At 41.1% G+C, this 27500-nt stretch overlaps 1 long non-coding RNA gene and 1 gene segment (V, D, J or C); both read left to right on the top strand.

Moving 5' to 3' along the window:
- The window catches only part of LOC128618303 (uncharacterized), a 194429-nt gene that overhangs the window by 81424 nt on the left and 85505 nt on the right, over positions 1–27500 (top strand). The gene's annotated exons all lie outside the window — the stretch shown is intronic.
- Positions 13429–14419, top strand: LOC128618296 (immunoglobulin kappa variable 1-39-like). The segment is given in 2 exon segments: positions 13429–13587; positions 13694–14419. Coding segments are annotated over 2 exon segments (408 nt in total).

The raw sequence follows: 27500 nt of genomic DNA, 5'->3' as shown, positions 1-27500 counted from the left end.
TGCAAACCATTTTAATCCTCAAATCGATTCCGTTCAGTAAAAGTTTATCCTGAAAAAATATATCCGAGTGAATGTGTCCAATCAGGTCAAAGGTGTTGCTTTCAGCACTGAAACTGGCCCTTTTTTTGAGACCTTCGTTTCGACCGTCTGGGTCTGTGGCATCCATATGCCCAGCTGTGTCTTTGTAGAATAGCCCGGTGCAAAATTGTGTTTCCAGGATATCTTTTCCATAGTTGAGAAGACTTTCAAAGGTAGCACGGTATGGGTATGTACTGCTAGATTGAGAAATAAGACGATCCCCGAGCATGACATCCACTTGTGAAAAAAGTGAGGCTACGGGGTAGTTAACGACCCCAACCTTTGCATCGTTAGCTATATTGGAACCGTCGGGATTCACGATTTTACAGGACAGATGTAAAAAAGTGTTGTTCACGTCGAGGTAAACCTCCCCGTTTCCAGCCACGTAGAACTCCAGGGGCCCGTTGTCCGTAAGAGCGGAAATTGGAGGTATTTCGACATAAGTGTACTTCTCGATACTCGTTTGAGTATAAGGTAATGTGAAAATATCCAATTCTGTCTTGGTACACTCTGAGGATAGACTGTGTAAGAAAGCCATGATGTTAGAAAATGTTCAGCTGCTTTCTCTTGTGAGAGATGGTAGGATGTCTGTTGCCTCTCTGCTCGGTCTTTTTCACACTGGTCTTGAGTTTAGTAGCCTTACGTCTTTTATTCAGAATCACGTGTCGACGTCCTGGGAGCCTTTTAGATTTTTTACGCGCAATCAATGCAAGGCCTGATCCGTCTTGATTCTGAGTTTGTGTCTTGCTCATAATGTTGCTCACTACGTCGCTTACGAAACCTTTAGCCGCTGTTTTTAAATGAGGTTTTGCAATAGCAAACCCCCTTTTGAGGAACGGAAAAGCCATTCTAAAAAGACCCTTGATCAGACCTCCTAGCCCCGACCCATACATGGTGGGGGCGCCTTGAAACCCCGGAAGGCCATTTCCAGCCTGACGGACATGATAATCCACGTAGATCTGCAGGTGAACGTAGCCCCTATCCATCATTTTACATACGGAACGAATGTTTAGCGGGTCTAAAGTGTAGTTTAGCTATACATTTTCCGTAACTAAAAGGTATAGGCTTGTTCTGATCCGATTTGACTTCGATTACTATATCGGTGATGTGGTTCTTGGTGAGAGGTACGTAATGCAGCTTATCATAAGTAATTGTGACGACTTTGTTGTTTTCTCCCGTTATATGTACACATCTCAGTAACGGGGCAACACTGTCACCAACTCGCTGATACTCGATAACGTCTGTATATACATACATCGTGTAAAAGCCTGCGTGAATATCAGCGGGGTTAGGCGCGTCTGGTTCTCGGGCCGTTATCGGAACACCGGGGTTCATACCGAGCATATATGCTAATTTTCCATTAGCTTTGAACACAAAATGTTTTTGGGATGCAATGTGTATTTTATTTTTCATAGGGTTATAGGTTATCTCTATTCCAAGTTCCAATTTCTTCATGTTTTTGTTGATTTCACTAACCAGTTCCTCGATACTTTTGTAATATCCTTGAGTGATATTAAAGGTACTGTTTTGTGTTTTCTTTCCATCCCTCTGGATAATATGAAAAGGACAGTCTTCCTCTGTTAACGAGTACCAACTCTGGATATATTGAACCTCCGCGAGCGAGACTTCCCATATCCCGCTCAAATCGATTGGTTTGGCGAATTTAGTAGTGTAGTGCGTAGTGTAATAATAATAATAATCTTATTATTAGGGTAAATATCCAGCGACGCGTTGCTTGGAAGTGTCACAAAGAAGCCGCACTTTTTCTTCATTATGGTGAGAATTCTTCTGTCATCAGCTGTGGAGGTCTTCCTTGGCCTACCATTCACTTTATGGTTACGAAGCTCACCAGTTCTCTCTTTCTACTTAATAATAATCCGAACAGTTGATTTGGTAAGCCTAAGCTTTGGCCGATGTGTCTGACTGCTTTTTTCTCGATTCTCAGCCTTATAATAGTTTTCTTGACTTTCACTGGTACAAATCTGGTCCTCATGTTGACAAACAGCAGAAGCAGATGCCAAGGGTGACCAAAAGCCTTGAATCAAGACCAGATGCTGAAAGCTGAGAGTAGTGTGTATACCTACATTACTGAAACAATTAAACACACCTGAGTTGTCACGACCCCCAGGGCTATTCCACCTTGGGCCACCCTGACTGTCCTTGTAGAACTTCTTCCTCTGTTTACTCATGTGGTTTTTATTTCCCTGGTTGGTTAGTGCTTTATTTAAGTCCCCTGTGGTTCTTCCTTAGTTCCTGGAGTACTCACTCATGTCAGGTTATGTTTGAGTTTCTGGTTTTCTTGTGTTGGTTCTGCTTGTGTTATTTGCACTATGTTTTTGATTATTTAGCATTTTTCTTAGTGTTTACTTTCTAGTTCATTAAGTTCTGATAATCCTGGTTTCTAATGTGTCTTCTCCCCGTGTTTGTCCCTTAAGTCCTTTTCATTGATCCTGTTCCCTGTGTTGTCTTCAATGAAGACGTTCTGCATCCGCCTCTCTGAGTTCTCCCCTGTTACATGAGTAATCACAAACACCTGTGCTGCCCAATCACTGTGGTGCCTTGAAATGGGGGGTTAAGTATTAAAAGTGCTGTAATTCCTACATGGTAAAACTAAAATGTATAAAAATATCCTTTATTAAAATCTGAGAATTTTAATAATGCAGTTTAACCACATGTGAAGTGTTTGAGTACAAATTTAAAACTATGTACAGAGACAAATAAAAATAAATTATGCCTTTGTCCCAAACATTATGGAGGTACTGTATGTGAAATAAATGAAATAAAAGGCAGTGTGTAAAAAGATTTGGCTGCACCCTGCACACAGACGCTGGGAAACTTTTAATTAATTTATACTTTATAGTTAAAGTAGATTAGGGCTTTCTAGCTCACTCTTCCTTTCTGTTGTGTCCTTCTCATACATGCATCGCTTACACACATCTCATCAAATATGACCCTTTCTGCTTGTTTCTCAGCAACTCAGCAGTCTCTGCCCTCTTTGATAGTAAAAGATGGCCCCCAAAAGGAAGGGAGTGAGGTAGGATATTTACACTGTGTTAAAGGTCCAGCTATGCTGCAGGCTACAAATCTACAGTATCCAGGGGAGATTATCCACAGACGCAAGAGTGATACTTGGGTATAAACCTTTTTTTGGTGTGTGGCAGCACGATGGTGCAGTATGTAGTGTTGCTGCCTCACAGCTAAGAGTGTAAACCCCAAAAACACAAAGCCATTTCTCCAGTGGTTAGCAAAGCCAAAACATCAAACTAAACCCAACACTAACTCCACAAACAAAACTGCCTTCCCTAAACATAAAAAAAAAAAACATCCTACAAAATGGTTCCCAAACTCCCTTCCTATTTATATTGATCAATACTCCAACCAAATTCAAGGACAGTTTGTTGATTTTTTTTAACCATTACTAAGGAAGCAATTTTTCTAAAATTTTTAATGAATACCAAAACAAAACACAAAACAAGAACTATGAACATGCAGCAAAACACTAAGGCAAGAATCAAACATTAACAAAGACCATGGACACAAAAACAGAACCAATAGCAACAAAAGATAAACGCAACACCAGGAGTGCAATGCAAACTGTGGATATGTACACATAGGTGCTCGTTAACTGAATGAAAATCAGGTGCTGATGGTCATGTGATGCTATGTGGTGCAGTGGCTGCTGGGAACTGTAGTCTGGGGTCCGTTCCGGGATATCCATGACAAACCCCCCTTAGCCCGTGGCTCTCGACCCACGTACCAAGTCTGCGATGGGGCACCGGATACCCAGACCAGAGGTCCCCAAGTGTTCCAAAGTTCCCTTGAATGTAATCTCTCACAAAACCGCAAAGAGAACACTTAACGTGTTCACTGGGGAACGGATGTGGGAAGGTCTCTTCCATACCACAAAGATATGACACAATATCCCCACCCTGGTTGGGCATGGAGCAATAGCCACCCCGAAGCCAGCGAGGAGAACAAAGCCCAAGGCAGACCCCAAGGGGGAGTGATGTTAACCACGGAGCTAGAGGTAGAAGCAACGCTCTCTGCGAGGCCAGAGAGGGGAGCGAAGTTCTCCACGAGGCCAGAGAGAGGAGCGAGGTTCTCCGTGAGGCCAGTGGGAGGAGCGAGGTTCTCCGCGAGGCCAGAGAGAGGAGCGAGGTTCTCCGCGAGGCCAGAGGGAGGAGCGAGGTTCTCCGTGAGGCCAGAGGGAGGAGCGAGGTTCTCCGCGAGGCCAGAGGGAGGAGCGAGGTTCTCCGTGAAGTATGAGGGGTGAGCAACGTCCTCCGTGGAGCAGGAAGGGGGAGTGACATATGGTGCAAAGCAAAGAAATTGAGCGACATCTTCAGCAGAGCATGGGGACAGTGCAACGTCCTCAGCGGAGCATGGGGGGAGCGATGTCCTCAGCGGCGCATGGGGGCTGAGCGACGTCCTCAATCGAGCAGAGAGGCTGAGCGATGTCCTCAGTGTAGTAGGAGGGCAGAGCAATGTCCGAAGTGGAGCCTGGCGAGGTGACGTCCGAGGTGGAGTAGGCAAGAAAAGCCATACCGGGAGGAAAAGCAGTGTCTTCAGCTGAACCGGGAAACTGAACAGTGTCCTCAGCTGAACAACGTTCTCAGTCGACACGGCGGGCTGGACAAGATCCACAGTGGGGGAGGGAGGGTGGGAGATAGTTCCAGCCTGGTTGGAAGGCTCCTCCTTGGCATACCCCATGATGGAGTACATCATGTCGAGCCCCTCCCAGTTGGCTTGAACGAGGGAGAATCCTCCCCCCTCAGCTTTTGTCTTTCATACAGGTCCTCTTGAACTTTAAAAAAAAAACTGCCTCATCCATGTTAAGGTCTTGCATTCCGTCAAGGTTTGGAGGCAGAGATGGATGCAAGAGCAGATTTTCAGTTTTAATGAATACCAAAACAAGAACTATGAACAGACAACAAAACACTAGAGAAAGAATCAAACATTAACAAAGACTATGAACACAAAGACTGAACCAACAGTAATGAAAGACCAACACAAGACTAGCAGTGCAGCACAAACTGTGGCTGTATACACATAGGTGCTCTTAAGTGATGAAGTTGCTGTGTGGTGCAGTGGCTGCTGGGAACTGTAGTCCAGAGTCCCTTCTGGGATATCTGTGACACTAATCTAATAATAGAATACATACCCATGGCAAAAATAAAAGCTGCATGCCGCAATTCGAGGAAAACTGGAAACCATTTCCAACTTAAAATAAATACAGATTGATGCCACGTACATCCCTTAAATGTATGTATGTGTTAATGTATGTATGTGTATATGTGTATGTATATATGAAGCAGGACAGGTAACATGTACACCATTATCAAGCTAAAGTGAAGAATAGTCATCCTGTGTCCTGTAAACAATACCCTCCGTCCTCAGAAAAGGAGGAAGGGATACGCCCAATTATTCTAGCAATATTACAGCAAGCTGTGATTGTGCCAACAGTTCTGCTATATAATACACCCAGTAACCGATGTTTAAGGCTGGAAGAGGATGGCATTTTACACAAAATTTGCAAAATCAATGAACTAGTCATCCCAGTAACTGCATTACTGCCTGATGTCCCCACTGTAACCTTTTCCATTCCACATGATAATTATTATTTTTCTGTCGTTGACCTGTGTTCGGCTCTTTTTCCACCGTGCCTGCATGTGAGAGCTCAAGGCCATTACTCGCCTGAACATTCCAAGATCAGTAATATGCCTGGGTGCATCTGCCTCAGGGGCTGCGGACTCCCTTGTGGTCTACTCCTCTGTGGTCAGAGACTCCCTCGAATGCTCCCAAGGCCAACAGGACATGATTGGGGTCATCCTCCGCCCCATAACACACAACAAATGTTAAGCTTCCTGGATGTTATCAACTATGGTCTTCAGTGGATCACTGATTGCTCTTTCATGACAAAATCCTGAGAGTCGGGTGTTCTAAGGAAAAACCTGACATTGAATGGACTTATGCTCTGCACCTGTACTATGGCTGGCAAACTGCAAAAAAGACTTTCTCTTATATGTGACTGAGAGAGGGGGCGCCACTGCAGGGGTCCCGGCTCAGGAGTATGGGGGCGCTTGCAGGTCTTAAGCTTATTTATCGAAAACATTGGTTTTGGTGGCACAGGATTGCCAGCACGTTTGCATGCGAAGGCTGGAGCTGCTCTCTTAGTGCAGATCACTGGGAAAATGGCTCTCTCATACATTGATCTTACATTCATCACACCAGGTCACTTCTATTTTGAATTATATCCAAATGCAACACATGACAGCTCAACAAAGAACAGGATATGAGGTTGTTGTATGTGCCGCCCAAAATTTAACTATTAAACCTATTAGTGTGTCTAATACACCAACTGTAGTGTTGTATTGCCTAATTAATTGTGTTGAGCCAGTCACTGAGAACACTCATGATTGCCTGGCCGAAATTCATATTTCCTCGAGCCTAAGATTGAACTTTTTAGACGTTCCATCTGTAAGATTTTGTCTCTGAAATTTCACAAACATAATGAGCACCTTGCTCTGCCCAGTTGGCTGAATTACATGCTATCACTAAAGAGTGTGAACAGGTTAAGGGTAGCATTGCTTATATATATATATATATATATATATATATATATATACATATATATATATATACACTGACTCTGCATATGCCCATGGATTTGGCCTCTGTTTGGAGCTGTTTGAAAGCAATGAGTTTTTAGAGAAAGCGTTGGAACACCACTTTAACATACCGAACAAATAGTTTAATTGATTTCTGATTGTACCTACAGCACTTCTTACTGTATGAATTTCAGATCCGCATGGTTTTAACCAGTGCACGAGGAGAATTGTGGGAAAGATAAAACAGCGAGAGTATTGGTCTATGTACTTTCAGGCAATGGTGGATATTTTTTTTTGGCTGAGTGTAAAATTTGTGCTCAAAACAATGTCAGAAAGGGAAAATCAGCACCAATAAGGCACATATCAATGCCAGGAGGGCCGTTTAAGCACTTGGTGATAGACAGGTTTAGCAGATGGAGGGAGGCAAGGCCATCAGCAGACCAAACTGCAGGAACAGTGCTTAAATGTTTGACCAGAGAGGCAATTCCTAGATATGGCATACCGTCTCAGATTAGCTCTGACAATGGCTCAGCGTTTGTTTAAAAAACAGTGTTACAGTAACTGTGAATACTGTAATATTTTGATGTGTTTATCACCTTCAGTCACAGGAAATAGTGGAAAAGGTAAGTGGTACCTTTAAGGCTAATCTTAACAAAATTTGTGCCGACACTAAACTCGTTTGGGTAGATGCTCTACCTCTTGCACGAATGACCTATCGCATGCAGACTAACAGAAATATGCATCTAACACCGCATGAAATGCTTACGGGTCGACCCATGTCTGTGCCATACCTGAGAGGTCCTTATGACGCTGGAGTAATTACAGATGGAACTAAGAGCATGTAAGTGATAACTAACTGCTATGTATGAAGCTATCTATTCACAGGAACAGAGCTGGGGACCGAGAGAGGAGACAGAAGTTCCTTGTCCAGTGACTCCTGGAGAACAGGTGTACAGTGAGGGAAAGAAGTATTTGATCCCCTGCTGATTTTGTACGTTTGCCCACTGACAAAGAAATGATCAGTCTATAATTTTAATGGTAGGTTTATTTGAACAGTGAGAGACAGAATAACAAGAAGAAAATCCAGAAAAACGCATGTCAAAAATGTTATAAATTGATTTGCATTTTAATGAGGGAAATAAGTACTTGACCCCCTCTCAATCAGAAAGATTTCTGGCTCCCAGGTGTCTTTTATACAGGTAACGAGCTGAGATTAGGAGCACACTCTTAAAGGGGGTGCTCCTAATCTCAGCTTGTTACCTGTATAAAAGACACCTGTCCACAGAACCAATCAATCAATCAGATTCCAAACTCTCCACCATAGCCAAGACCAAAGAGCTGTCCAAGGATGTCAGGGACAAGATTGTAGACCTACACAAGTCTGGAATGGGCTACAAGACCATTGCCAAGCAGCTTGGTGAGAAGGTGACAACAGTTGGTGCAATTATTCGCAAATGGAAGAAACACAAAACAACTGTCAATCTCCCTCGGCCTGGGGCTCCATGCAAGATCTCACCTCGTGGAGTTGCAATGATCATGAGAACAGTGAGGAATCAGCCCAGAACTACACGGGAGGATCTTGTCAATGATCTCAAGGCAGCTGGGACCATAGTCGCCAAGAAAACAATTGGTAACACAACTACACCGTGAAGGTCTGAAATCCTGCAGTGCCCGCAAGGTCCCCCTGCTCAAGAAAACACATATACATGCTCGTCTGAAGTTTGCCAGTGAACATCTGAATGATTCAGAGGACAACTGGGTGAAAGTGTTGTGGTCAGATGAGACCAAAATGGAGCTCTTTGGCATCAACTCAACTTGCCGTGTTTGGAGGAGGAGGAATGCTGCCTATGACCCCAAGAACATCATCCCCACCATCAAACATGGAGGTGGAAACATTATGCTTTGGGGGTGTTTTTCTGCTAAGGGGACAGGACAACTTCACCGCATCAAAGGGACGATGGACGGGGCCATGTACCGTCAAATCTTGGGTGAGAACCTCCTTCCCTCAGCCAGGGCATTGAAAATGGGTCGTGGATGGGTATTCCAGCATGACAATGACCCAAAACACACGGCCAAGGCAACAAAGGAGTGGCTCAAGAAGAAGCACATTAAGGTCCTGGAGTGGCCTAGCCAGTCTCCAGACCTTAATCCCATAGAAAATCTGTGGAGGGAGCTGAAGGTTCGAGTTGCCAAACGTCAGCCTCGAAACCTTAATGACTTGGAGAAGATCTGCAAAGAGGTGTGGGACAAAATCCCTCCTGAGATGTGTGCAAACCTGGTGGCCAACTACAAGAAACGTCTGACCTCTGTGATTGCCAACAAGGGTTTTGCCACCAAGTACTAAGTCATGTTTTGCAGAGGGGTCAAATATATATTTCCCTCATTAAAATGCAAATCAATTTATAACATTTTTGACATGCTTTGTTCTGGATTTTTGTTGTTGTTGTTGTTGTTGTTATTCTGTCTCTCACTGTTCAAATAAATCTACCATTAAAATTATAGACTGATCATTTCTTTGTCAGTGGGCAAACGTCCAAAATCAGCAGGGGATCAAATACTTTTTTTCCCGCACTGTACCTAGGTGTGTTCGAGCCCAGAAGGGAATGGCCATACAAAGTGAGCAGCTAGATTAAGACCTAGGAGAAAAGAGGATCAGATGATCGGAGGGGACGATCCAGTGGCTGACATCTCAGAAGAAAGAACAAGTCAAGACGTGAGAGAGGGTCTGAAATGAAGGTAAGGGAGAACCAATGGCAGTCTCAGGAGATAGCAAAGAAGAAGGTCAGTCAGAGGTCGTACCAACAGAGCAGGAGGAAAGAAGGGCTCCTGTTGCTGAGAGCAATTCTGATGAGCCTAATACACCTGCTGAAGGAGAAAGAGGCCCAAGCAGACGTCCCTTCCTGGACAACCACAAGTGCTGAACCAAATGAATGCTCATGCTTACGAACACTATGCTTGATTTTTATGGATAGGGAAAGGGAGACAGAATCTTTTACTCCTTTCTAGCCAATGGGAGAGGAGATGTTTGTTTCTGGTCTCCAGAGCAAGTGGTTTTGGTCATTGGTAGATGGCTGATGTGATCATTCATTGATCACTAGTTAGTTTTAAAGAAGGGACTGGATTGTGAGATTACTCTCTTGAGGTAGGTGGGACTTAGTAAATCCCAGAGGAGGGAAATATATAGTATAGATAAAGTGCAATCAACGTGCGTAACTACAAAGTTTACTAATGTTTGGATATGTTAATAAGGTATAATCTGGTGTGTATAGCCAACAGTTGGAATTATTTGTGGGAAGCATTATCTAAATTCATAGTAGACTTGTTGATCGAGTTATAAACTAAGTGTACTGAGTTAGATGAATTCTGTGTCTAATTCCTTAGGCCTAATTGTTTTCTGTGTCAGTCCGTACCTCTGCACAGCAGGCATAATCTAAAACTATAAAACACTTTCTAACAAGTGACATTCTAAGTGTGTGCATTTAGAACCTTGTGTTTGTCTAAATCAGCTTCACTCTATGGCAATAAACACACAGATACATGCCAGAACTGGGTTTTCAAACAAAGCTCTCTAAGCTTGCAAATCAGTGTCAAAAGAAAAGATAAGACTTCCAGGAGGAAGAGTACCAAGATGAGACTATAGGGTGAATTATGGGACAAAGTAAAAAACCCTGTCTGGTAAACCTTTTAAAGAAAATACAACTGACAGCACATGCGCCGCATATATAAGGTATCATATGGATATGAATAATTAGTTAAGGCAATGGAGACTGGTTTGTTTCTAGAAAGAAAAGGTGAATGCCCCGCCCAGGGATAATTTTACTGCTTCAGAGAGGTATATAAAGACATGTGTGTGTGTGTACAATTCAGACCTTCTGCAGACCGTCTCACTTTATTGTTTCAGTAAAGTTTATTTACATTTTGACATCTACAAACCCTCTGTCACTGAAGTTTTTTGACTTAGGCTGAAAAGATTGTTTTCCACAACATTAACACCTACAATCATAATGATTTTTTTCTTTCTTTCATTTTTTTTGACTTTCTGTATTGTTCTTGTTCTGTCACATCTTCCTGTCTTTTCTCTAATGTCAATTGTCGATTTCTCTACTGATTTTTATCTCCCTCACTGTAACATGAGCACTTAGTATTTGTCGCATGTAAATGTTCTTTTACTTCTTGGGGGCACTGCTGAGCTTCCAATGGAGTAGGAACTTGCGCTTTTCAGTCATACATTTGATTTTGACTTACTCTACTCCGTTTTTTGTTTGCACGTTTAACTTTGAACTATGTTAAAATGTCTGAAATAAACATGAAAACTCGTAGTACTATTCAGACAGAACTGAGGCCTAGTGTACGCGCCACGTCCACAGCCTCAAGTGAATCACCTCCTTCCCCTGAATCCGCCTTGCCGCGCATTGACCCCGACATCACCGCCCTCAGGCTCGAGTTGCTGACTTCGCTGAGGAAAGACATTTCCGATATTTTTAAAAAGAAATTCCAGGAGACTCTCTGGGATGCTCCACACACTGCTTTACTGATCAGGACCCACCCAGTCCCCAGTGTTACACATGAGTTTATATGTTACACACCTTCAGTTATAGTGTTATAATAGTGTGTAATGTGTGAAGGTGTTTAGTGTTTTGTGGATCTTTACAATAATCAATGTGAATGTGAACATACATGAGAAATGACAAATTAGGTATAATCAGTTTAATATAATTTAATACAATTTAAATCTGGATCTGATGAAACCGATATTTATCCTTATGTTGGCTAAATTGTTAAATACTACACTTAAGTTAAATGAGAGAAAAATAATAATGATTCTGAGTCAGAAAAACACAGACGATCATTTTCAGTTTAAATTCAGTGTCCAGTTCTGACACCAAGTAGGAACAGATGAAGGAGATGACGACTCTTCCGTACTGTTAATATAAAATAAGTGTGCAGTGTCAGTTACCTCAACCATAAATCCTGCACTAAAGAAAGACATGAAAGCAGCTTCCTGCTCCACACCCAGCTAAACACACAGAGACAGTTTTAACCAGTAAAACTGAGAGATCAGTGAAGTGAGAGAGAGATTTACATGAAGACGGCTGAGTGATCCTCTTTCTCCCAGAATAGAGCAGCACTTTCACCAGATGTTCAACTTCCTTCAGCCAAACTCACTGAAGCACAACACACAGCACTGAATCTACAGCTAAACACACTCTCTCATCACACTGATAATGACTATTAACTCTAATAAAAGAACACACAATGTCCAAAATGAAGCTTTATTTCAGCAGAGCAAAACTACAGGAAGAGCAACAGGACAGTGAAGAGAGTAAAGACAGAAATGTCAGCATTGTGTAGAATTGAAACTCTATTGTAGATGGATGTGTAAGCAGCTCAGTGTTCAATTCTATCTTGGAGCTGTTAGACTTCACACTGGCTCTTTCTGAACGTGACCGGATGATCGACGTTGTCATGGGAGACCTTACAGACAAACTCCTCCCCCTTTTCCCAGAGCGCTTTGCTGAGGGTCAGGGTGCTGCTGCGTGTGTACCCGTCCTTCTTCTGTTCTTCTGCGCTGGTCAGAACCCTGTCCTTCACCTCTGAGCCGTCCACTGTCCAGCTCACCAGCGCCCCCTGTGGAGAGTAGGCAGACAGCAGGCAGAGCAGCGAGGCCGATCCCTCAGACAGCTGCAGAGAGGAGGGAGGGAGCAGAGACACGGAGGGCTTCACCGTGGGACCGGCTGGAGACCACAAACACACAATAAACACACATTTACACACGCTTACACAACATTTACTCATCACTGCTGATTCACATTACTGCAGTTCAGTAGAAACATCTGGAAACTTCGATGACCTTCAGCAGCATCTATAAACTCTACCCATAGACATAAAAACAGAACCTAACTCTAAATGAACAGAGACACATGGGGGGCTTCAATTCGGGAGCAGTTTCAGAATCAGAATCGGCTTTATTGCCGAGCGTGCTCACACATACAAGGAATTTGTCTGGAGAAACATCAGTCCATTTGGTTTAAAGTCCACTAACAAACAAAGAGAACATGTGGAAGCCATCAGCTTTAACTCCACACCATAATCCATCTTCTTTCTGATGTAGTGTTCACCCAGTTCTATTCAGTACTGTAACTGCATCCAGTAGTCACACTGTATTCCAACACTGAAACACTCAGTGAGTGTATTCTGTAAATGTTCTGAACTCCAACAGAGACAAAACCGGAAACTCTGCAGCAGCACAAACGTGTTCCAGCAGCAGGAGAACATTTACTAGTTACTCTTTACATCGTGGACCGAGCAGAACTTTGATCAGATTTATTCTGGTGTTGATACTCAATGAAAAAGAATCACTAGACGCTGAACTCAAGGTGAATTTAAACAGCACAAACATCTGGATTTATTCTCTCACTTTTAACGATGAAATATAATCATTACAATCAACACAAACAAATAAATGTATTTAAGATACTGATTTTTTACACAATAACCTTCATAACAAACATTTACAATGATTCATTTTCAACTTTTCTAAAGTTTGTTCGATAATCAAATTAATAATAAAAATAAATCCATGAATTTATTCCATTTTAAATAAAGAAGAGAGACTTACTTTTCACGATGAGTTTGGTTCCTCCACCGAAAGTGAACCACAGTGATACATTCTAATGAAGCCGTCGTACAAAAACCTCTGTTACACTACAGTGACCACACACACACTCACACACACACACAGTTGTGGTGTTTGCATATGTGTGCTGTGTCAGTGCTGCACACACTTTAAGAGCTGTAGTGCTGATCAGAGTGTGTTCAGTCCTTTCAGAGCCACTGACACGCAGCACAATGATGATGGTACTGATTCTACTGCTGGGGACACTGGGACTCCTCGCTCACCGTGAGACTCTCTCTTTACTTTTATTATTCATACACATCATCACATCACTCTCACACTCATTACTACATTTGTTGACATTATTTTAACTCTGCATCCTTTTCTTTAGAGTCCTTTGGGGAAATCGTCATGACTCAGTCTCCAGGATCTCAGTCTGTTTCTCCAGGACAATCTGTTACTCTCACCTGTACATCCAGTCAGAGTGCTGGTGGTTGGCTCCACTGGTACCTGCAGAAACCTGGAGAAGCTCCTAAACTCCTGATCTATGCTGCAACTTCTCGTCAGTCTGGGATTCCAGATCGTTTCAGTGGCAGTGGATCTGGTTCACAATATAATCTAAAAATCTCTGGAGTTCGGTCTGAAGATGCAGGAGATTATTACTGTCAGCAGGGTTACAGCACTCCGTACACACAGTGTTATAGCGTGGTACAAAAACCTCCCTCAGCTGTAGAGGAAGTGCTCTGACTCAGAAACACACACTGATCTGAGAACAGCTGCAGAGCTGCTAAAGCTGCACTCCACTGAACATCATCAAACGTGTTGATGTTTAAAACATAATCATTCCTGAAAAGCAGAAAACTCTTCATCAGCTGTTCCTTCTGTGATGAAAAATCAGCTGATGTGTGTAATGGTATATGATGATTTCCACCTTCTGCTAAGAGGAGCAGTGTCTACTCCACACTACTGTAACACACAATGTAGTGCAGGATCTTTCAATAAGACTCAACATTCATTTCTATATTATTCTCTATTTCAATATTCATTTTCTCATCATCTGTAAAGTTTAACCACCAAACAGTCTCCTTTTCTACCCCATAGAAATAAAACTGAATTGAACTGAACACCTTAAACACACATGACCTGAGTTCCTGCTGAAGGAAAAAATCACCACAATAGAACATAAAGCTTCATTTGACTGAAGCTAAATGTGAAGGCAGTTTGATGCAGGTCTACGTGATGATGTAATGACTGTATTTATGGTGTCGTTTAAAACATCTGTGCCTAGAAAGCTCTTGCTTCCTTTCCCCTGATTATATTCTGAGCTAAAAGAGCAGACGATCAGCTCCTGTCAGAGCACCTGGCTGATAAAAGATCAATCTACTTAGGAAGAAAATAATAAAAAGCTTACGTCATTGCAGATCCATAAATCCAGCTGTACACTGCAGAGAGTCTGCAAAGTAGCCGATCTGCTCCATAATCTTCATCACCTGGAAAAGAGTTCTGTTCTAACCTGTAGACTAGAGATCTAGGTCTGTATCTTCAGGAGGTTCAGATTGTAGGAAAGGGGCTGATGGGAGAAGTGCTTGGATGTTCTACAAGGCTGTGGGTAACTTCCTGTCTCTATCTAAACAATCTATGACTTTATTGGTTTGAAACATAAAGGTTTTATTTGTCAGAAGTTGCTTTATAGTCCCGTGTGTTAAATGCTGAAATAATGTAGAACATCTGGATCTGGTAAATGAATCAGAATTGTTTAAATCTTTAATAAAAGACTAGGACACACACACTGGGCCTCATTTATCAATCCTTTAGTAAAGTGGTGTGTGAATGTTTGCACAGACCCGGGCGTCCTTCTTTTACACACTGGCGTTTCTTCTTAATTGAATGACGAGTCATATTTATATTCATTTACGGATTTGTGTTGACTTGCGCTCGTTAATTATTTTCTTCACGTTTAAAATGTCTTTAATTAAAGACATGAAACAGCTGGTTTCACTAAAATCTCATTCCATGTGTTTGTACATTTGTACATGTGTGACTGAAATCAATAAGATCTATAAACCTGACAGCATCATCTGTATATAAAAGTGCAGTAATCCATGACAGTAATCAGCGACTTCACCCACAGCAACCATGAGTTTGATCAGCGTCTTCATCTGCACACTGGCCCTCTGCGCTCGAGGTAACACAATGTTTTATCTTCAACTGTTCAGCTGACAAATCCATGTGAAGTAGGCCGACTAGATGAACTTCAAACTCAACGTCATTATTAATGTAGGGAACGGATTTCTTCTTCTTCTTTGTTTCAGGATCCAGAGGTCAGGTGACTGTGACTCAGAGTCCTGCAGTGAAACCTGTTTCTCCAGGAGACACACTCACCATCAGCTGTAAAACCAGCTCTGCTGTTTACCGCTGGAGTGATGGAGATGAAGATATATTCTGGTATCAGCAGAAAGCTGGAGAAGCTCCTAAACTCCTGATAAGATATGTGAAGAAGTTACAGTCAGGTATTCCAGCTCGTTTCAGTGGCAGTGGATCTGGATCTGATTTCACTCTGACCATCAGTGGAGTCCAGACTGAAGATGCTGGAGATTATTACTGTCAGAGTTATCATTATATCAGTGGTAGCTGGGTGTTCACACAGTGTTAGAGCGTCATACAAAAACCTGTGTGAGTGTGACTGCTGCAGCTGGGACCTACTGCAGGTGCTGAGGGGGACGATGTGATACAGCACAATCACACACACACACACACACACACACACACACACACACACAATCACACACACACACACACACACACACACACAATCACACACACACACACACACAATCACACACACACACACACACACACACACACACACAATCACACACACACACACACACACACACACACACACAATCACACACACACAATCACACACACACACAATCACACACACAATCACACACACACACACACACACACACACAATCACACACACACACACACACACACACACATACACACACACACACACACACACAATCACACACACACAGACACTCACACACACAATCACACACACAATCACACACACACACACACACACACAATCACACACACACACACACACACACACATATACACACACACACACACACACACACACACAATCACACACACACACACACACACAATCACACACACACACACAATCACACACACACACACAATCACACACACACACACACACACACAATCACACACACAATCACACACACACACACACACACACAATCACACACACACACACAATCACACACACACACACCATCACACACACACACACACACACACACACACACATATACACACACACACACACAATCACACACACACACACACACACACACAATCACACACACACACACAATCACACACACACACACACACACACATATACACACACACACACACACACACACAATCACACACACACACACACACACACACACACACAATCACACACACACACACACACACACACACACACACACACACACACTCACATGTCCACTGCAGGATAAATTTGATGAAGGTGAATTTACAGTAAGTTTATATTATTGAGCTGGCTTTGCTGAATCATACAGCTGTGTATCATCAGCCTAGCAGTGGAAGCTAACAGCATGTTAATGGATCATTTTACCCAGAGGTAGCATGTACAGGGAAAAGCAGTGGGTGTAGAACAGAGCTGTCTCAGTACTGTGATGAGGCCTAAATACTGACTGAGACATTTCATGTATGTGATTCCTAGTTTATCTGCTGAACTACAAAGCGTTTAGTTGTGAATGGAGCTACATTATCTAGCACGTAGTGGAACGTTAACTCTAAACATTCAGTCACTTGATGGAGTTCTGTGGGTCAGAGGGTGAACCAATCAGAGTCCACATATCTGGGAGATGTTCAATCATTCTCGGTACAGTAGTGGATGTGATTGTGCGCTTGATGCAGTAGTGAGTGAAGTGCATATATTATGACTCAGACACACTGTAAATAAAATGAGGTAGTGATTATAGAGATTTTCACATTAACAGGAGCAAAACTGTATCGCCTGAAAATGTCACTGATGTTCATGTTGCAACACAAAGCTTAGAAAAGAGAAAGTTCTACACCTCTCTGATCTCACAGCAGCTAATATTACTCAATAATCCTCTTTATCTGTGATCAAAATGTCCTTTTATTCCAGCTGCATGATCATTAACTCTCAGGATTGTATTGTTTTTCATCCTATACTGGGTCCCTGCATCACCGCTGGGTCACTGCCTGCTGTGGGCTGTAAATACTAATTAGTGGAAATGATTTTTCTGTTTGTTATGTTAATAAAAATGACTTCAAATGACTTAAATTCATATTCAGATTTCGATAACACCTAGAGTATCGTTATAAATAATGGAGATGAACAGAAATCCAGATATAAATGATCAGATTATGTTTAATTTATCACATATTATTCACATGATGTCACGTGTGTTTATTTAAGATCACATCTGCAGTTTCAGGCCATAACGTTGAAAATCACATCCACATCACACTAACATTTCATTAAAACACAACAGTCAAATATTTCTCTATTAAATGTACACTGTAAACCCATACAAGTTGATTGAACTTAAACAATTATGGAAACTCATTGCCTAAAAAGTTAATTTTGCACTGCACTATAAACAAGGATAAAGAACACATCTAAGAAGCATCTATTTGAAGTCACAATTTATTTCAATTCACTTTCCAAATTATGACAACGAAGACAAACGTCAGTTTTAAATCTTTAAACAGTTTTTTAAATCTTTGCCAAACACTGCACAGGCACAGTATGTTTTCTTATAATATATTAACATACCACATAAACATTCGCCAAACACTAAACGGGTATAGTTTACTTTTATTCATGAATTAATTTTTATTAATTTACTTTTATAATTAAGGCATATGGAGTTTTTGTCTAACCTGGAGACAAATGTATGTTTTCTTTTCTTACATGACAAGCTGATTTGTCAGTGCTAGAACATTGCTTTTAAACTCCTCCTTACCCAAACATAACATCACCTGCTCAGTGAAATTGAATTTGTTGCTCATGCACTTGGAGTAATCAACATGCAGGGCACAAGTGAACCCATAAGCAACACACATGGCCTGGGGCAGGTTCTCTAAATTGTCCATCAAAACATTCCCCTCCAAGATGATTTCCACAGAGGATGGATGGAGGTGGAAGGACAGGGGATGCGGTGCCACATCTTCACCTTCTACACTGAGGATTCCAACTGGCACATGTTGGTATGAGTCCTCATCATCAGAAGCCTGAACATGTATATGGAGATTACTAAAACAAATTTTAGCTGTCTAATATTCTTTTAAATATCAATGAACTTTTATTGAACATGTTTTTGGTTAGTTATGTACATACATAATGATTTGTGAATTATGTACACAAATACATGCAGGAGTTTAAAAAACTGTAAATATTATGTTTGTATCTGTTTTTGAATATGAGTAATTGCATATAACATGAACTACTAAAGAGATCACCCTGGAATGCATTTGAGTTTTAAATTGTCATGACAGGAATGACATTTTGCTTGATCTTTGGACATGCAGTAGTTCATTCAAGTTTCAGAACTCAAACTCCTCACGCCTCACAAGAAGAGCAGCCCCAAAATCACGTGCTGTCATGACGTCAACTATGTCATGACCCCTTCAATTTACATCATCTATGACAGGAAAACATATTAACAATACTTACAAAGCACGTTTTGAAGAACTCAGTTGGGTCATCATCAATAATTACTGTAAGCCCTCTCATGCCAACACATCTCATGTCAGCGAGGTCAGAGGTGCAGTGGTGGCAGAGACAACAATATATCATTTGTCAACATCAAAGGAAGGAAATTTCCATCAATCGTTATTTTGTCTGTCTTATTTAACAGTCATGAAGTAATGGTAATAGGCTGACTTCAAAATGAAGCTTACACTGGCATCATCCTAAATTTACAAACCTTGATTTGTTGCAGAAGATCACGCAAAATCTGCCCTCTTAGACCTCTCTTTGACCTGAAGATTCAAATCAGGTGTGGACAGTGAAGATCAAGAGAGCCATAGAATGCTTGTTGAAGGTTCTTCCCAAACACATGGCTGAAGTCTTAGTGTAAAGCATTTGTTTACATCAGGAATTTGTCAAAACTGTCATATGTATCAATACTCATTTTGTTGCAGAAGATATGAACATGGGCATTTCACTTCACCTGATTTTCTATAAACACTGAAGAATCTCACTTACAAGAGGCTTGTCAAAAAGCTTCCTTTCTTCTTAAATACAGTATCAGGTCCATCTTCTGGTTGATAAAAAATGCATTATTTTTTCTTCATTTCATCCTCCAGTTGCTCTCTGGATATTTCAAGGCTGGAGGCGTCCTGCCCATCTGGAAGGTCAGGGAGGTATTTGACCTCCCCTTTCCTTGGTTTCTTAATGTTCTTGTGAGGTGGCTCACTGCTGGTAGAATATCTCCATCTCTTCCCAGCATTAACCATGACGATTGTGTGTCCAATGTTCCTCATTTTTGACCTGTAATTGCCCATTTTGCCTTTCAAACTGTTTGTCCACCCACAGTATCAGAAGGTGATCCTGGTTCTTGGGCATCCACAAATGCCTTAGCAACGGCTCGTACATCATCAGCAGTTGGTTATGCTTTGAAGGAGTATATGGTCTCTGCCAACTTTTGAAGAATGGTATGCTTCACTTCCTTTGTCACTTTTAGCTGTGTTCCATCACTCAAATAGATTACATTTGCTTGACGAAGCCCATATTCAACATAGACAGAGAATATTGGAACCAAAAAGACATCAGTCCATGGCATTCTCTTTTCCTGGGTTGATTTGGAGATCTGTAATGTATCTGCTGTACTTGGAGTATCACTCAGTATTTCTCTGCGTGATTATCTGCATTTCACTTGATGACAGTAGCATCAATTCAATCACAGGAATGATATTCACAGTTGGTTTGTGAGGGAGTTCTGACAAATCTGTCATTTTACAAAGTTCATTATCAAACTCTGGATCTCAAAACTGTAAAGTAAAGTTATACTCTAGTGCCAGAGTATTTCTGAGACGACTAATCAAATCTTTAACTGAGCAGGGCTTTGGAGTCAGTGTGATTCTTTTCTGAATTTTCTGACCAAGTGCTCTCTGAATGTTCTCTGGGAAGTGGGTAACTAACACTAATGTAACCATAGCCATTTCCACAGCTAGCCTGAAAAAAGAATTGTAGCCTAGCTGATGGCTAAGAGCCGTCTGGTGTTTCACTGCAAGTGTCATGGCAACATTCTTAGAAGTTCTGGGCATCGCGTACAAGCTTTTTGAAGAACTTAGAAGGCTAATTAGACGACAGTTCTCCAGGCCATTTCCCCAAGTGTGCCCTTGGTGGAGAAGTCTTTTGAAATCAGCTGAGGCTGATGAGATTTGTCAGAGAATATGTCAGGAAATGATTGATAGCTTCATTGAAAACATCTAGGGTGATGTATTTCTTGGCCACCAAGTCTTTTTTTTTGCCACCAGAACTTATTTCTCTAAAACATCATGCGATATGTCAGGGGGATAACCACCAATGACATGGAAATGCTCCAAATTTGCTATGAGTGGGCATTGTCCTCTCACACCTGACTTTTTACCCAAATCTGGATCCTGCAAAGATTCTTGCACCTGCCTGTTGTGTGTTTTTCTCTCTCTGAGTTGAAATGGACCATTTTGTATCTCTTGGAGTTGTGCGTCAGTCCTGGATGCAATGCAAAATCTGCAAAACTTATCCACAATGAAGCTTTCATAAAACTCCTGTGAGAGTGAGCACCAAGGTTATCTGCTGACACATAGAGCACTGTTCCTTTAACACTTTTACCAAGATGCTCGATGTAGACCCCATGCTGTTCGATAGAGGCTAAATCACAAAGAAGTGGGTGCAATATTTTGTCATGACCGCACTCTTTAACTGTTGCAGCGTTACACAAATGAGAAAGCTGAATGGAGTTTAGTGCTGATCTGTATTTTCCAGGCAAGTTTGCAATAACTCTGTGAACTGCACACATCTTCTGCTTTCTTTTAGATGCTCCTAAAGGGTTAGCCACTTAAAAATTGTCAATGTACAGGCTCAGATCAGTTCTGAATTCATCACAACTAAGAAGGACATACTCTCTAAAGCTTGAGTCATCTCTACACCTATATTCATGTGGTTTATATTCTTGTTTTGACAAACCCTTATCCAAAATATCTTTCTTGTTCATGAATTTCTGCGGCATCTGTAAGAGGGGAACGTATGCTACAGTTTTCATTCTTTTCTCAGCTACATACTCTATGGACATTACCAGAGGAAAGTTGTGCATGACGTACATGTTTGATGCCCTCCTTTTACTGGTTACAAGACATCTATTTTTTCCCACAACATTTGGACAATATGACATTCTCTGCCACAGTCTCAACCAGCTCTTTCACAACTATCTGTCCAAATCTATCACATCTATATGTCCAAATGTTTCTGAAGAACATCCTTCACATTCTTGGGCAAAAGTGGCTGGGACAACTGAACTATTTGCTAAAGCTGTTGAATTACTTCCTGAACAGAGATCTCTGGTATGTGAAGAATGTGAAGAGCACACTCCCGAGAGTAATTAACACTGTCATCATTTTCATTCTCATTACAATCTGTGCTTACTATTAACTCTGGTTTAAACATGTTCTCATTGTGATCTCGCTGCTGCTTACTTTATTGTGCACTGAAAGTGGAATACACTGCTTTGAAAACTACAGCCTTGAAATGGACACTGAACATTTTGGTGGTCGTTGATACGTCTACGCTGAAGGTGGGCAAAATATTCAGTATCCTGACAGGGTTCAAGAAAATCACAAAGCTGACAGTGAACCTTAACTTGGAACTTTCTCACAGATTGTTGCTGCTGAGTTGCTGTATGAAAACGACCTTTTTAACGCTTTTTGACTAAAAAGTAATTCAGGGACCTATCACCACAACTTAATTAAATGTGTGGATGCAAGATAAAAATTCTAATTTATTTATTTAATTAAATATTTAAAGTTGTAAACATTGTTTTGATGAGTTGTAATTATCAACATTATTATGTCAACACATCACCTTAATATTGTGTGTAATTTAAACTGAAATTTCTGCCTTAATTGATTTAAAACAAAATTTAAGTTGTAGTACATTTACATTTACATTTATTCATTTAACAGACGCTTTTATCCAAAGACTTACAAATGAGAGAATACAAGCAAAGCGATCTATCAAGTAGAGAACAGTACAAGTAGTGCTACCATACAAGATTCTAGAAGAAAGTAGAAACTTAACGAAATTAAGGCTTGATAACTTCAAGTCATTAATGTCAAGTCCGTACCCATTTAACATGTCTGGACAAATTCAGACAGTTAAGACTGTGCTAGAGGACCTGTAGACTGAATAAATACTATACAAAGGACATTACAATGTGAGTATTATTTCACTTACAAATAAATTCTACTAAAGCAATGAATTTGGGAATATTCTCAATTGTGATATGACCAGCAGTGGACTCGTGTATAGGCTACACCTGCTAATACAGCTGATGGACCATTTTGCACTACTACACATAGCTAATGCTAGTCATATTTAGCAGTGTAATTTGAAAATCTACTCTTTAGTTTACCGTAGCAGTGGATAAGAATGAAAAAGTTTCATTTGACAAATCTGCTCATCTAGAGAGGGCTTTTCATTTGTGCTACAGGAAAGAAAAGCATGATTACATTTCTGCTTATTCGTGTAAAGTACATCGTGTAATCTAATTTCATTTACTGATATTGATTTTTTATTATTTTTAATCTTTTGTCATTCACACATATAGCCTTCTAGCTCCATTGTAGTCAGTTTGAATTAGTCAGAATTAGCAGCTTTTGGACTGTGGATAGTTCTATGAGAGATAAAAGTAGTAGACGCAGAGTGTTTCTTTTTGTCTATATTAATAATTTCATTCAGTGCTTTTATGTCTATAAAACCTGCGGAGATGTTAGGTATGAGATTTGTATTGTAAACTACACCGGATTTTAGTTTTTATGAGTAATCAACTTAAAAACTTGTGTTTATTATACAGATTATTAATTTAGTGTTAATTGAAAGTACATTTGATTTTAGAGGAAAAGATCATTTCTCTAACTCAATGCAGTTTGTTGGTTGAAACTAATTTCATTAAAAGTTGTCATGTTTTTGAGCCTAAACATTTGTTTTTAGTGTGTGTGCGTGCATGGTGTGTGCATATTTTTGGTTGGATGTGTATGGAAATTCATTATTTATTATTTCATCGGCCTTGTGTGTGTGTGTTGGGGGGGGGGGGGGGGGAACGCAACAGATTGCTACAAACCTTTATTATATAAACTATGATCCATTTTTAACCTTCATCTGTTAAGATAATGACATAAGTGTAGACCATATGTAATATTATCTTTGGTATACATCTCTCAACATAATTATGATTGATGATGATGACCTTTGACCTGTTAAGAAAATGACAGTTGGTGATGACCTTTGACCTGCCAAGATAATTATAATTGCTGATGACATTTGACCTAGACTTGTCAAAACCAATTAGTGTTATGGACCATACAAACTAAACCTCTCTCTACTGCATCTTCTTTTGTATTTTTTTCTGTTCTCCAGATTTTCCACATAAAAATCATGGCAGAAATACGGAAAATTTTTTTCAGGGCAGAGGATCCAGGAAAAATACACAAATATTCCATATTGGACATACACAATTTTGAGTATGTATGCATGTTCAAAGTATTCAAACATATTCTTACAGAACGTATCGATTCATACGATTACACAATAAACCATTACAGTGAACACTTTAAGTCAAAAAGATGGTACAGGAATAACCTGAAAACATTTCTGTAGCAGGCATCCTTGTTCTGTTGTTTAAATCTGTTGACTAATGGTGATATCTGTTTGTAGTGAGAGCCCCTGTTCAGTACAAGAAGGACTGAAGTGCGTTCACACACCTCATCTCTTGTTGCATTCATGGCCATTATCAAGGACACAGTATCATATCACAGACATCACAGTGACGATGAGGATAAACTGAGAATGTTGATGCACTGCAGTGCACTAATAGCTCCACGGAGATTCAGAACATCCTATTGAAAGACTGCGGCAGTACTTCGTGAATGATATAGGGGAAGGTAAACATGTTGCTGTTCTCTTTAGTGCCATGGGAGGAACTGCATAGCTTGACTGACACACGCTGACCTGCCAAAAAGACTTTTGCAGATCTTCTACAAGTGATGCGAGAACATTTGTCACCCAAACCATTATTTTTGCAGACCATTTTCACTTATATGGACGAATTAAAGAAGTTTAAAGAATTAAAAAGAACATAGAATTGTCAGTTTGGGGATGTGTTAAATGATGCGTTGCATAATTATCTGGCATGTGGAATACATCACGAAGGAAACAGGAAGAGACAGTTGACTGGGACAGATCTGATGCTTAAACAGGCATTTAAGAGACTACTATGCCCATGGAAACTGCAGCTGAAGAAGCTCTCGCATTACAAAGTTACATAAAGGCTGGAAATGTAAATTAATTGTCATCAGAAACGTTTGACAAACAGTCAAGAGTTGGAATTTTTTTTGGGAAACTTGCTGCATGCATTTAGCCACTAGTAGGTCATATAATAAACATTGGTGTATATAAAGAAGGGTGTGATGGGAAGTAGGGGGCGCTTTTGCCTCTGGTGTGAGTTTCCCTCACCTTCTCTTTTCCCAGACTTATCATGAACCAGGCCAGACCCAGTTGCTTGCATTTCAGCATGTCTAGCTCAGGACTGATCCTGTTGTGGTGTGACTGCTGCTGTGTAACGATACTTACAGATAAATGTCAGGTGCATTGCTTAAACACATCTCAACCATCAACCATCACCCTTCTCATCTCAACCATCACCCTTCTCATCTCAACCATCACCCATCTCATCTCAACCATCACCCATCACCCTTCTCATCTCAACCATCACCCTTCTCATCTCACCCATCACCCTTCTCATCTCAACCATCACCCTTCTCATCTCAACCATCAACCATCACCCTCTCATCTCAACCATCACCCATCACCCTTCTCATCTCAACCATCACCCTTCACCCTTCTCATCTCAACCATCAACCATGGCCCCCAAAGGGAAGGGAGTAATGTTGGATATTTTTGGAGCTTCCTGTTCCATATCATCCTTGTCACCACAACAGCCAGACAAACAGGAACCGCCTCTCTGCATTTTTACAGAGTTTGAGGTGATACATGTTCCAGGTTACATTGTACCATGTTTCGCATGTGAGAAAGTTAACACCATCGTGCCTTGCACTCCCCCCCCCCCCCCCCCCCCCACACTGATTATTGTCACCTGATTGAAGGTGTTTCAGGGGATCATCAAGCTTCTGTTCCAGAGGTAAGTCCATGAGGAGACAGCAGCTTACCTAACACACCGTCCTGCTATATTCCAACACCTCCTCCTCCTCTTTCTCAAAAACACACTATATACCTGGAAGTGTCTGGTGCTAGTTCCACACACTGCGTTACTGATCAGGACCCACCCAGTCCCCAGTGTTACACATGAGTTTATATGTTACACACCTTCAGTTATAGTGTTATAATAGTTAAGAGCAGCAGAGTTCACCCCATATAACCTGGGAATGTACAATACAGTGGATTTACACATGTGCCCTTAAACACAGTGTTGATGTCTATTACTCACTGGATTTAATTATATTATAATCATTAATATGATAATAAAGTCATGTGAATTGCATTGATGTGTTTAGAGACAGTGAAAGTGTTCAGTGTTTTGTGGATCTTTACAATAATCAATGTGAATGTGAACATACATGAGAAATGACAAATTAGGTATAATCAGTTTAATATAATTTAATACATTTAAAATCTGGATCTGATTAAATCAATAGTTAACCTTATGTCTGGCTAAATTTTTAAATACTACACTTAAGTTACATGTGAGGAAAAAAATTATAATTCTTAGTCAGAAAAACACAGAAGTTCATTTTCAGTTTAAATTCAGTGTCCAGTTCTGACACCAAGTAGGAACAGATGAAGGAGATGACGACTCTTCCGTACTATTAATATAAAATACGTGTGCACTGTCAGTTACCTCAACCATAAATCCTGCACTAAAGAAAGACATGAAAGCAGCTTCCTGCTCCACACCCAGCTAAACACACAGAGACAGTTTTAACCAGTAAAACTGAGAGATCAGTGAAGTGAGAGAGAGATTTACATGAAGACGGCTGAGTGATCCTCTTTCTCCCAGAATAGAGCAGCACTTTCACCAGATGTTCAACTTCCTTCAGCCAAACTCACTGAAGCACAACACACAGCACTGAATCTACAGCTAAACACACTCTCTCATCACACTGATAATGACTATTCACTCTAATAAAAGAACACACAATGTCCAAAATGAAGCTTTATTTCAGCAGAGCAAAACTACAGGAAGAGCAACAGGACAGTGAAGAGAGTAAAGACAGAAATGTCAGCATTGTGTAGAATTGAAACTCTATTGTAGATGGATGTGTAAGCAGCTCAGTGTTCAATTCTATCTTGGAGCTGTTAGACTTCACACTGGCTCTTTCTGAACGTGACCGGATGATCGACGTTGTCATGGGAGACCTTACAGACAAACTCCTCCCCCTTTTCCCAGAGCGCTTTGCTGAGGGTCAGGGTGCTGCTGCGTGTGTACCCGTCCTTCTTCTGTTCTTCGGCGCTGGTCAGAACCCCGTCCTTCACCTCTGAGCCGTCCACTGTCCAGCTCACCAGCGCCCCCTGTGGAGAGTAGGCAGACAGCAGGCAGAGCAGCGAGGCCGATCCCTCAGACAGCTGCAGAGAGGAGGGAGGGAGCAGAGACACGGAGGGCTTCACCGTGGGACCGGCTGGAGACCACAAACACACAATAAACACACATTTACACACGCTTACACAACATTTACTCATCACTGCTGATTCACATTACTGAATAGTTCAGTAGAACGACTCAGCAGGAGAACGTTTACTAGTCACTCGTTATATTGTGGAGCGACTCGGACTTTGATCAGATTTATACTGGGAGTGTATTTCAGTCCTC

Source organism: Ictalurus furcatus, chromosome 14 (assembly GCF_023375685.1).
Source record: "Ictalurus furcatus strain D&B chromosome 14, Billie_1.0, whole genome shotgun sequence".
Classification (NCBI taxonomy): Eukaryota; Metazoa; Chordata; class Actinopteri; order Siluriformes; family Ictaluridae; genus Ictalurus; species Ictalurus furcatus.
This window is presented reverse-complemented; position numbering and strand designations above follow the sequence as displayed.